Source organism: Podarcis liolepis (genome assembly GCF_965112155.1).
Source record: "Podarcis liolepis genome assembly, chromosome: 6".
NCBI lineage: Eukaryota > Metazoa > Chordata > Lepidosauria > Squamata > Lacertidae > Podarcis > Podarcis liolepis.
In genome coordinates, this window is record NC_139559.1 from 3,355,153 (window position 1) to 3,368,496 (window position 13,344).

Here is a 13,344-nt window from a genome sequence, read left to right on the forward strand (position 1 = left end):
ATCCGTGTTATTGGGAGGACCATGTGCTTACTTTATTCTTCTTTACCAGGCAATCTGGGTGGAACTGGCACCTCATTCCTCCCTTTAGAAACTACCAGTTTTCCTAGAGAGATCCACCCCACATGATCAAAGCATTCCACGCAAGGAGAGTGAAAGAGCGTCAGCCCAAATGAATAACTGGTTGCCCACTGCATTCTAGAGTACAGGAAATAGTAAAGCAAGGGGAGACTGCAATATGCTGGAGCCAGGGCCTTGGGGAAAGGGCTGGAATGGGTGCCCCCACTTCATGTACACAGTGCACGGATCCTGCAGTCAACCACAGACACCAAAGTACGCAAAGGAAAGTGGAGGACTCTGTGCCCTTACCTAGATTTTCAGCTTTATATGTGACTGTCTGTGGATGGCAGAAAGGTAAGGAGTAATATTCATAAGGTAGCTGTGTTCGTGAACTGGTGAGCTTCACAGCCTGGAAAAACAAGGGGATTATCAGATTCATTGTTCCAGCTCTACCAAGAGGGAAGGAAGTTCCCTAGTTTCCACCTTTACAACTGGACCAGTTGTACCCCTTCCACGGAGATAAATTATGTAACACAGAGGAAACATACAAGACAGGATATGGCCATCGAGACACCAGGGCTTGGCCGCGTAAAAATGTTTTTATGCTCTGCAGGACTTGCCAAACCTTGCTGGCATCGGTGTGGAAGCTTACATCGCAAGATAAAGCCCACAGCTTTAGTAAAAAAACAAAAACAAAGAGGCCACGGAAGGTTTGAGCCTATGTGTGACCCGCCCCCAAGAGGCTGCAAACAACCCCAGAACCATGTATTAATGTTCTTGGAGAACTTAACTTCCTGTAGTACTTGATCCTACCCACACCCCTCAAAAATGCTGAAGCACAGACAGAGGAAACCACTGTGGTTTTCAGCTTGTTATAGCTGCAAGGAAAACATTACGGGAATGGAACCTACAATTCTTTAAAAGGATTCACAGGGCCTTCAGCATTTCTACAACACTTTAGAACAGACTTCAACATTTTCAGGTTTGGGATGCACTTTTATTGCAACATGATTCCCAATTTTTATTTTTTAAAAGTAAATGTCCCTTTGCCCTTTCCCTTGCACTCCCTCTTTTGCCAGGCATATCTACACAGACCTACACTTTAGAGGAAGGGAAATCAGCATGGTGGCCCTTTGGATGTTGTGGGACTCCAATTCCCCATTAGCCCCAACCACCATGGCGAATGGTCAGGGATGATGGGAGTCGACTCTCCCCTGATCAGCTGTACCCTCACACCACACACAGGCTTGGGGGATCGGACCCTGCAGCACCATGAAGAGACTTTGAAGGCCCCCGTGCACCCGTGGGTGCCATGTTAGCAACTCATGTTGTAGGGCGTGGGAGATATATTCCTCTCATTAATGTCCGAAAGCCACAGCTCAAGAAAATGTTCCTTGGGAATGCTGTCACTACTTTGCAAAGTGCTCTCAGCTCCTTCAAGGCTCCCACCAGGGTTCACAAATGGCCCAACCGAACTGTCAAATGTTGCCGGCTGATCATGTATTGTTTGATCGTGGTCATAGGTACCTTTTCTCCTTACAATTCCATTAGCGAGCCCTTTCCTAAGGGCAGCTTGCTCGCTAGCCCTACGGCAGCTGGGGCCAACTGAGATGCACAGCAGGCGCTTCTCCTGCCGGCTAGAGCTACAAGCATCTCCAAACTGGAAGGCAACCCTCACTCATTAGATGGCATCAAGCCAGTCTCACAGACACTCAGCCCAATGCGAGAGCAGGAGGATGTTATGAGACACACCACACTGGGCGACTTTGGGAGGAAGGCCAGGATATAAATGTAATAAAAATAAAATAATAAGTAATAATAAACCTATGTATTCCACTCTGAGCTCTTATGGGGGAAGGAAAGTACAAAATGTTTAACGTAATAAATCATCCTTTTTTTGAAAGGGCATTATTACTGTTTCGCAAATATAGCTAACTAATGGTTTTCCAGGCTGGCATAAGTACCACTGTTAATTATTATTACACACACACACACGCACACACACACTTGGTGTGTGTACAGTCATACCTTGGGTTACAGCCGCTTCAGATTGCGTTTTTTTCAGGTTGTGGACCGCCAAAAGCTGGAAGTACCGGAACGGGTTACTTCCGGGTTTCGGGTCACGCATGCGCAGAAGCGCTAAATCGTACTTTGCGCATGCACAGAAGCGCCAAATCGCAACCCGTGCATGCGCAGACACGGGTTGCGAACGCTGCGGGTTGCGGCTGTGCATCCCGCACGGATCAGGTTCGCAACCCGAGCGTCCACTGTATTCAAATGGTCAACCACATCACCAACCTACCTTTATTTCTACAGGATCCTTTTGGTGGAAGTTGATGGGTGCCACCCCCGGCACGTAGAAGCTGCTCACCCCATGGCACAAGAGCAGTAGCACCACTGGACACGTGAGCTTCTCCTGCAACGAGAAAGGAGATTTTGTCTCCATAGCCAAAGGCATTCAGGGAGGTGCAAGCAATTCCCAACACTGCTTGGCTGTTTGTTTGCTTTTAAGTCTGAACACAAACCTGAGCCACAAAGCTGGCTCAGTAATTTTGGGCAAATCCGCAAGAACTGCAGAAGTCGCAGACAGAGGGGAAACCAAGAGTGATACCTAATCTATTTGCTACCACTAAAACCCCGAAAGACTTGTTTCTTTAAAAGAAAGAGGGAATTCTAGCTGAGAAACAGAGACCAATCATGAGGCCTCACGCAGAAGGCAACAAATCTAAGCCTGGACCCTGTCTTACTGGAGACAGAAAACTTTCCATTCTCGAGGAAAGAGAAACCCTTAAGAAATGCAGGGTATCGAAGTCAGTGCATAGCTCTCTCATCCACCACTACTTTCTCTGCCTTCTTTACAATAAGAATGCAACTCTCGAGTTTAGGGGGGGGGGGCAGGAATCCAGTCTACCCATTCAAGACGCATTTCAACATCCTTTATTTATTCAATTTATGCATTCATCCATCATTAAAATCACTACAATTCTCTAGTTTACAAGACAAAAAGCAAGTAGTATTTAAAAGTACAGTAACTGAAAAAAGATCAGTAAAAATTTAGAACAAAACATATTTTCAGCTCAGCTGCAAAGCATACTAGAGGACCAAGAACGCAGTTAATTTAAGAAGCCCTGGGTTTGTTTTAAAATGCCTAGGCAATAAAATGATGCTGAAAATGCCATGCAGAGGGCACCAGGTGAGCCTCTCTGGGTAGGCTATTCCATAAGTGGGGTGCCACCACTGAGAAGGCCTCCTCTCTAGGATCCACTTGCTGAACTTCCCCCTGACAACAGCAAGTCCCGTATCTCATGTGTTGGGCAACCAGCTGAGGTTCGGGAGAAATGGCCTCGTGGGCCTAAGCAGGCCTTTAGGGTGGAGATTACCCACTGTTGCCTTAAACCTCCTTCCCCAAGTATTTTCTCTCTCATACACACTTGCGGAATGACTATTACTTATAACTGTGAGCTAAGAAGAGGAGTGGGAGAACCATGTGATTTTGTGTCATTGGACTACAGCATTTCACATACACACTTTCCAACATTTTGTTCACCCACTTGCAGGCTCAAATGGTACAGCAGGCTTTCTCAACCTCGGCCCCCCAGAAGTTTTTGGCCTACAACTCCCATGATCCCTAGCTAGCAGGACCAGTGGTCAGGGATGACAGGAATTGTAGTCTCAACACATCTGGAGGGCCGAGATTGAGGAAGCCTGTGGTACAGCAACAAATCCATCACATAGATCAACATCTCAAACTACAGACTTTAAAGCAAGGTAGACGAAACCAAGGGCCACATTCCCCTGTGGGCAACTTTCAAGGGGCTATGAGACAGGGTGGGCTCTTGCCTTTGTACAGTTGGCTGGATTCCAGCCACACTAAAGTTAGAAGCTTCTGGGCGCACAAACATCTCACCTGCCACCATCCAGGCAAGCAGGTATCATCACAGGTCCAGCTGAAGGGTCTCATCCGGGGAAAGGGTTTGTGGCCTACAAGTCCCCTAAGGCCTTTGTTTCCAACTCCTGCTTCTAAGTGACACACCACCAACCCATTCTTACAAAAGTCAATCTCTTCACAATTTCAACTCCAGGATGACTAGGAGAGGAGAGGACCCAGATGACTGATCTAGTAACTAATTCCTCTAATACAAAGAAGGCAAAGTTGACATGTATCCATAAACAACATGACTCATATCTTCAGACATTGCACTAGAGAACGGTTTCTCAGCTACCCTCATAGATCTTGACACAAGTGAGCCCAAGATATTGGCCACCCCATCCAGATGGAACAATGGGGAAAACTGTGGAAACAAGACATAAGATTCACTGCCTGTTATACAATGAGAGAAAATCTCATGAAGATGGTGTACAGGTGGTACATGACTCCCACTAAACTAGCTAAGATCTATAAAATCTAACACTTGCTGGAGATGCAATATGGTAGAAGGAACGATGTATCGTGTATAGTGGGGATGTGAAAAAAAAAATTCTGGAGTAGTATACATGTAGAATGGAAAAAGATGTTCAAAACATCATTTGAAAAAAAACCCAGAAGCATTTCTATTAGGCATCTTATCAATAGATAACCCTAACGACAAGAAAAAAATGTTTTTATATGCCACAGCTGCTGCCAGAATGCTAATAGCTAAAAATTGGAAAGGGGACATAGTCCCATCAAAAGCGGATTGGCAAAATAAGGTATGTGAATTCGTAAAACTGGCCAGAATGACAGCAGCTATTAGATATCAATCAAATCAGAAATTTAGGCAAGAATGGGAATGTGTGGAAGAATATGTGACAAAACGTTGCTCTGAAACAAAACCATTGACATGCATTGATTACATTTCGTAAAGCTAAAATATGGATAGATGTTTTATGGATAAAAATAAAAACAATATTCACAACACAACAGAAATTTAAGTAGAAGAAGCTGTAATGTGGTGGAGGGAAGTCACAAGAATAAGAAAAAGGAATACATACACACACGGTATTGAAAACAGTTATAATTTGAATGTATTGTAAAGAGTGTTAAAAATGTGCAACTGAATGAAACTAAATAAAAAAGTAATTAAAGACATCTTGACACATCAAGTGGTGCACTGCGCGCGCACGCGCGCACACACACACACACACAGTCTTGAAAAGCAGCAGAGGATGGACAGCAACTCCTGTCCAAAACTTTAGAAACCATAACCAAGCAGGAGTAGCAAAATACTCTTTTTACAAAACACACTGGCAGCCACTTCTATAAATCAACTACAACCGTAACTGAGAAGGGCAGCAGCTTAGTGGTAAAGCACTGGCCTTGCGTGAGGATTCCTGGTTCAATTCTCAGCATCTTCAGGTAGGGCTGGGAATAGTTCCCTGCCTGAAACCCTGGAGAACCACTGCCAGTCAGTGTAGGAAATATTGAGCTAGATGAACCAGCAGTCTGACTCCGTTTCCTGTGTTCTTCTTATGTTCCTAACCAACCAGCCTATCTATTACCAGGGTCAGCAACCTTTCTAGGCCACACTTGGGTGGTTGAACAAGTGTCAGAATTAAGGAGCTTTTCAGCAAGTGTGAGAAACAGCTGCATTTGAAGCAGAAGCAAGCTCTTGCTTAAGTCACATTCATTCAACAGAATGTGAGGCAAAGTTGCTCACTGATTGTGTCCAACGTAAATGCATGGCTCAAAACAGAAACAGGGTTCAAAAATTCTATATATTAAAAAAACCTGAAGACAACGGGGAGGCAGGGGAACAGCAGTGGAAGCAAGACAACAGAGGTGAGCCTCAGGTTGGTGCTGTAGAGCAGTCACTTGTTTTACGAATAACTCCCTAAAAGTCTCAACCATATACAGCATTTTTAGGCTATGTGCCTAAAAAATAAAATAAACCCGCCCTTCTCCAAAACCAGGGCAGTTAAAAACTATGCAAACATCACAACTCAAGAAGCTAATGTAACTAGGTAAGAAAATTTGAGGGTGTGGTAGGGAAGGAAGAGACGAGACTCAGGTCTCAAAGTACAGTGGCACCTCGGGTTACATACGCTTCAGGTTACATACGCTTCAGGTTACACACTCCGCTAACCCAGAAATAGTGCTTCAGGTTAAGAACTTTGCTTCAAGATAAGAACAGAAATCGAGTTCCGGCAGCGCGGCGGCAGCAGGAGGCCCCATTAGCTAAAGTGGTGCTTCAGGTTAAGAATAGTTTCAGGTTAAGAACGGACCTCCGGAACGAATTAAGTACTTAACTGTACCACTGTACCGAGTTAGAATAATATAATTTCAGAGTTGGGAGAAGCCTCAAAGGGCATCTAGTCCAACTCCTGGCCCAGTACAAAAAATATTGCACCTACAGCCTCGCTGACTGATGCCCAGCCTCGCTGTTTACATTTCCAGGAAGAGAGACCCACACCTACCCAAAGGTTCCACTGCCAAACAGTTTTTACTGTTTCATTTAACCTATATCTGCTTCCTCACAGTTTCCACATATTGTCCTGCTCTCTGAAGCAGAGGCAATCGTAGGCATGTTTACTGAGATGTAAGTTCCAATGGGGCTTTCTAAACCGTTGCGAGAACTGACGCGCAGAATCTCCCTTGGCAATTTCTCCTTGTGCTCACCTCCTCATACCAAGTTCACAAAAGCTGGACACCAGGTAAGCATTGTGCGGAGGAGGTGGGCAGAGGTAACGTAATGAAACTGGCAGGAGATTCAGGGCAGATAAGAGAGTGCCCTTTCACACTATGCATAGTTAATTTATAGCATCTGCTGTCACAAGGTGAGGAGATGGTCACAAGATCCTGGCTGGACTGGACTGGCTGCCAACTAAAAGTGTTGGTTTTGACCTATAAAGCCTTAAATGGCTCAGGACAGCAATACCTCATGGACCGCCTCTCACAATATGAACCAACTTGGACCCTGTGCTCATCTAGTGAGCTCACCTCACTAGGGAGGGAAATGTCATCGCGCCACTCCTTGGTGTGTGGAGTGCCGCAGGGCGCAATTCTCTCCCCGATGCTTTTAAACATCTTTATGCGCCCCCTTGCCCAGATTATCCGGAGATTTGGGCTGGGCTGTCACCAATATGCTGATGACACTCAGCTCTATCTGCTGATGGATGGCCACACAGACTCGGCCCCGGACACACTTATCAGATGCTTGGAGGCTATGGCTGGATGGTTTCGTGGGAGCCGACTGAAACTAAATCCTTCGAAGACACAGGTCCTTTGGCTGGGTCAGGATGGTATGGGGATGAGGGACCAACTCCCTTCTCTTGCGGGGGCCCAATTAGTGCCATTGCCTTCCGTTAAGAGTTTGGGTTTGACGCCTCCCTTTCCATGGAGGTGCAGGTTACAGCAACAGCCAAGGCGACATTTTTCCACCTTCGCCGCATCAAGCAGTTGGTCCCTTACCTTTCCCGCCCCAACCTGGCCACAGTGATCCATGCAACGGTCATCTCCAGGCTTGACTACTGTAATTCGCTCTATGCGGGGCTGCCCTTGAAGCTGACCCAGAAACTCCAGAGGGTGCAGAATGCTGCAGCGAGGCTCCTCACGGGGTCTCTGCCATGGGAGCATATTCACTCAGTGCTTTTCAAACTGCACTGGCTCCCGGTAGAGTACAGGGTCAGATTTAAGGTGCTGCTTTTGATGTTTAAAGCCCTTCACGGCCTAGGACCCTCGTACCTATGGGACCGCCTCTCCCAGTATGCCCCACAGAGAGCCTCAAGGTCCATAAACAGCAACATCCTAGTGGCCCAGGGCCCTAAGGAAGTTAGACTGGCTTCAACCAGAGCCAGGGCCTTTTCAACTTTGGCTCCGGCCTGGTGGAACGCTCTGCCTCATGAGACCAGGGCCCTGCAGGATCTGATTTCTTTCCGCAGGGCCTGTAAGACAGAGTTGTTCCACCTGGCCTTTGGCTTGGAGCCAATTTGATTCCCTCCCTCTCTTTCTTTTTTCCTTTCCTTCTTCTCCTGCGATGAGGCTAAATTTTAATATTTCAATATTTTAATGTTGTATTTTAATTTTGTTTTTAAGTTGTAATCATTCAACTTGTTTTTATTATTGCTTGTAAGCCACTCTGAGCCCGGCCTTGGCTGGGGAGGGCGGGGTATAAATAAAAATTATTGTTGTTGTTGTTGTTGTTATATTATTATTATTATTGTTGTTGTTGTTTTGTTGTTGTTGTTGTTGTTGTTGTTGTTATTATTATTATTATTATTATTATTATTATTATTATTATTATTATTATTATCTTCTGAGGCACTTCGGCTGATTAACCATTCTATGGCCTTTTAAATGTGTTTGTGAGAGTGGGCTTGTCACTTTTGTTTGCTTTTGCTTTATTATGTATTTTGTGTTCTCATTTTTTATTTTTATGTTGTGAATCGCCTGGTGATCTTCAGACGAAGCGCAGTATAGAAATTAAATAAATAACAAAAATAATAATGAATAATTTGGATGGCTTCAAAAGTGAATTAGGCATGTTCATGGAAATGGATAGATGGATCAACCAACCAGGAAACTTCATGTTCCAAGCAAATATATCACTGAGCTGCTGTCTTTCCCAAAGTATATGGCCAGCCTATGCCGTGAAAAGGGTGCTGGAGCAGATGGACTTCTGGCCTTGCATTAATAGGAATAAGGCCTCTCCTCCTCCTTCCCACAGAGATAATCCTCTGTAGAAAGGGGATGAGATAAGAACTCTCTATACCTTCTCACATCATCACTGAGTATCATCATCCTCCTTGCAGAAACAACATGTTCTGCAAGTTAAGAGTACAGAAGACAAGCATCAGCACTAGAAAAACTGTGACCCAAAACTGTTTGCCTTTAGACAAACCTTGAGATCATCCTTGAGATCATCAAGTGACCACAAGGTGCCCTGCCCAACAAAATTCCACTGCCGTGACTGAGCCCGTTAAGCTGCTCCAGCCTGTGTGATTCTTATCAAGTTTATGGCAGAGCTTTGGTGTGCAGTGCACCGAAACTCACTGCTTCTGGTTGTTAGCATACAGAAAAGGAAGTGATGCTACTCTCTGCCTCCAGGCGTGTTGCAAGAAAGTTCTGAATGCAAACACAAGGTTGACAAAGGACACAAACTTTGTCTCAGGCTGTGCAAGGAGTCCCTGCAACATGGGATCCAGAACACAATCTCGATTCAGAGCAAATTCACCAGTAATTTTCCTCGAGACAGGAACACAATCTCAGGTCGGTCACTCACCCCCAACAACTTCCTGAAAGCTGGACCACAGCTGTCTAAACACAGCAGGAGTCCTTGAAAATGGCAACTTCTTTAGAGGCACTACAGCAGGGGTCAGCAAACTTTTTCAGCAAGGGGGCGGTCCACGGTCCCTCAGACCTTGTGGGGGGCCAGACTATATTATGAAAAAAATAATAATGAATGAATTCCTATGCCCCACAAGTCAGGGGTGCATTTTAAATAAAAGGGCACATTCTACTCATGTACAAACACACTCATTCCCAGACCGTCCGCGGGCCAGATTTAGCAGGCGATCGGGCCGGATCCAGCCCCCGGGCCTTAGTTTGCCTACCCATGGACAACAGCATCATTCCTGGCCCAATCTGGCTGTGTAAAACAAGAGCTCTATGCAGTGGCGTAGCGTGGGGGGTGCAGGGGGGGCCGGCCGCACCGGGCGCAACATCTGGGGGTTAGGGTTAGGGGGCGCAAATCCACGGATTAGGGGGCGCAAATCCACAGATTAGGGGGCGCAAATCCACGGGTTAGGGGGCGCAAATTACTTGCCTTGCCCCGGGTGCTGACAACCCACGCTACGCCACTGGCTCTATGCGGAATGTGAGATTAGAGACTGGAATCCAGTTGCACACAGAACACAGTGAACCAGCAAGGCATGTTACAAAATACAGCTAGCAAGGATGGGAAAAATAATGTCCCATCAGTAGCTGACATCTGGTTCCAGTTGCAATTTCCACCTTTTCGGCTATTTTGAGTCTGTTAGTGCCACCAGCACCGATTGATATACCGCTTTTCAGGCAGACCTCACAAAACAGGTGAGAAAGCATTGCTACCCATCGTTTTTGAAACAGTTGCAACAGAATATCATTTCGAATTACTACGCCTTTTTTTTTTTTTTTTTTTTTGCATTGCTTGGATGAATTCATTGCCACTGGCTTCATTCGTATGCTACCGTGTTTGACGTTACAGAGATCGCAATGTCTTGCTGGTTTTTCAATTCACCAAGACCATCTAACGCAATTCAATAAGGTCTCAGGATCGCGATGCGGGAGCAACAAAAAGCGGGCGCGCCGTTGTCGCCTGTCGCAGAACCGCGGGCCTGGGAGGGACCCCGAGGGTCATCCAGCCCACCCCCTGCAAGGAAGGGACGCAAAGTGCCGAGGCGAGCCCTCAGGGCTTGCGGCTCGTCGGGTGGCCCAAAGCGAGAGCAGCAACAGCCGGGGACGCCTCTGCCGGGCTCCCTCCCGGGGAGACCTTCGGAGGGAGCGCCCGGCGCTGTACGCGGCCGAGAGGGACGCCTTCGCCGGCTACTTCGGGGGTTGGGTGAGGGGTTTCTCTGGGCTGCGTGTGTCACCTCAGGAGGGTCCCGTCAGGCGCGCAAACGAGGCCCCCTCATCTCCACCCCCCACGCCCCCCTCCGAAAAGGGCCGGGGAGGGGTCTGGGCCCGCGATGCGAAGCGACCCCCGCCCCGGAAAGGGGCCCTCGGAGCCCCCGGCGGCCGCGAGACAGCGCGAGGGGAAGGAGGCTCCCCGGCCTCGCCACTCACCAGCACCCCAGACGCCGCCATCTTGGATCCACGTGTCGGCGCCGACGTCAGCGGAAGCGGCTCGCGGTTGGCCGAGGCGGCTCGTCGCCATGGAGACGGAAGCAGGCCGTCGCCGCCGAGGGGAAGGGCCCGCCGCCTTCCGCTTCTGCCCGGCGGAGTCGCTCTCTCCCGCTCGCCCCGCTCGAAAAGGCGGGAAGCCTCCGCGAAAGGAACGTCAGCTCGCGAGAACAGTTTAGCCGGGGGGGGGGTTGTTGCTGAGAGGGGAGGAAATAAGCGCGCCTCCTTTCCGCGTCTCCATTTTGGGTATTGGCAGAACGGCTACTCCCCCTCTCCTCGCCATCTTTACTAGGGGCAATGGAGGTGAAATAAGTGAGGCAGCCATCTTTTTCGTGGGTAAGATGACCGGAACGTCATCTTTAGTGCTGGCAAACGCGCTCTGGTTAGAGCGTGGAGCGTCATTGGCTTGCTGAAGGTGTTTTACCCCACCGTGACCGTACGCGTCGAAGCATAGTCGCCGCCATCTTTGGTAAGGGCGGCAGGTGTGTTGCAAAGGGCAGGTGTCTTTGGGGCGCCGTTTCTCCCGAAGGATGCTCGACTCAGTTGAAAGAACATTAGTTCCTTGATCTTAAAGCCACGTTCCCTGGGCACTTCAGACGCCATGTGCAATTATTGTTAGGAGTGTTGCAGGAATTTATGTATAGGTTGGGGGGGGTTGCCTCTCCAGCAGATATCCTGCACATGCAGCCCACTACCAAAATCAGCACAAACGCTTTTGTGATTTTTTGTGATTTGTCCCCACAAAACACTTCATCGCAGTTTCTTCCTATCTATTCAAAGGGCCTCTCCTGCACGATACCAAATGCAGTGGTGCCTCGCAAGACGAAATTAATCCGTTCCACGAGTATCTTCATCTAGCGGTTTTTTCGTCTTGCAAAGCAACCCTATTAGCGGATTAGCGCTATTAGCGGTTTAGCGGCTATTAAAGGCTTAGCGGCTTAGCTGCTAAAAGGCTATTAAAGGCTTAGCGGCTTAGAAAAAGGGGGGAAAGCGAAAAAAATCTCAAGACTCGCAAGACATTTTCGTCTTGCGAAGCAAGCCCATAGGGAAATTCGTCCTGCGAAGCGCATCGAAAAACGGAAAACCCTTTCGTCTAGCGGGTTTTTCGTCTTGCGAGGCATTCGTCTTGCGGGGCACCACTGTGTTGGAATTCACTGATAAATGTATCTATGTACTGGCTCACAGGGAAAACTTCAGAAATGCATATAGACATGTGAGCTCAGCTACTCAGCAGCCCCTCTGCCTGAGTGATAATCCCTGGCATCCTGATACCTGAGTGCCAGACAGGTAGCCATTCCAGAAAGAACAAACCCAGATGAAGACAAAAGGGTGTCATTAACTTGGCTGGGAAACAGGGAAATGTAAATATCTCTTTTGTTCCACTTGATGGGTGTTTGGTGGAGGGCAAGGGGAACCATGGGGCAGGGTCCAGGATGCTCAGATTCCTGCCACCAGACCTCCCCTTTCATGATGTAACTGTGATGTATAAGTGATGTAGTTTGGGGGGGTGTAACTTGGGGATTAGCAGCTAATGACAGTTTGGGGGCTCCCATCTCGTTCCACCTTGTGGCAGGTGAGAGTCCTGTTGCAACAGTCTTCAATAAAGACCAAGCCTACTGGCTGCTGTTTTGTGCTGGTATTCCTGGCTGGTGTCCTTGTTTTTTTGTCCAAGGGAGCCCTCAGATTTCTCCATTAACAGGAGTGACAGCAGTTCACTGGGAAAGCATCAGAGAACTCTGAGCATTTGGATCTCTAAGCAATTATTATTTTATTTATTGAATTTAGGTACCGCCCTATACCTGGAGGTTTCAGGGCAGTTCACAGAACAATATCAAAATATAAAACCACAAAATATATACTTATAAATAAAAACAACCCAATAACCCCCCAACCCCGTATTTTAAAAAGGACATAGGGTATATGCATAGCTGCTGACCTGCTCTTTAAGGGGGAGGACAACCTGATCTAGTATATGTATGACACCCTTTGCTGTCTTTTAGTGTTATGCTGGACATTGCTCATAGTTGTGGTGTGGAATCTATAGTATTTTAAGGCCTGAAAACCTTTAGAAAAAGTAAGCGGGTGCAGTGGCGTAGCGTGGGGGGTGCAGGGGGGGGGCCGGCCGCACCGGGCGCAACATCTGGGGGTTAGGGTTAGGGGGCGCAAATCCACGGGTTAGGGGGCGCAAATTACTTGCCTTGCCCCGGGTGCTGACAACCCACGCTACGCCACTGAGCGGGTGTCCTATTGACGTTAAGGATTGTCAGGGCTGCAGTTCCTTAAAGAGAATTGTAGGCACATTTACATGGGGGTGTACCCCACATTGAACGCAGTGAGTTGCTTCTGATCATATGGACATGGGATCCAACTTTAGTTAGATCCTGCCAATATGGTTTTAAACTGGCTTCTGTTACCGGAAAAATCCGAGGGCTCCCTTGGACAAAAAGTAAAGACACCAACCAGAGTAAATTGGAGCAAATCAGCAGCCTGTA

The 13,344-nt window shown here is 47.6% G+C and overlaps 2 protein-coding genes across 2 annotated transcripts in view; both read right to left on the minus strand.

Annotated features, from left to right (window-relative positions):
- The window catches only part of TM9SF4 (transmembrane 9 superfamily member 4), a 31,877-nt gene extending 20,779 nt beyond the window's left edge, over nt 1–11,098 (minus strand). Inside the window, exons 1-3 of the mRNA XM_083507437.1 lie at nt 10,796–11,098; nt 2,360–2,473; nt 367–466 (exon numbers count right to left, since the gene is read on the minus strand). Coding sequence (XP_083363563.1) covers nt 367–466; nt 2,360–2,473; nt 10,796–10,816 — 235 coding nt within the window. The 5' untranslated portion in view covers nt 10,817–11,098. The remainder of the gene's footprint in view (nt 1–366; nt 467–2,359; nt 2,474–10,795) is intronic.
- CCM2L (CCM2 like scaffold protein) overlaps nt 1–13,344 on the minus strand; it is an 881,881-nt gene that overhangs the window by 796,436 nt on the left and 72,101 nt on the right. The gene's annotated exons all lie outside the window — the stretch shown is intronic.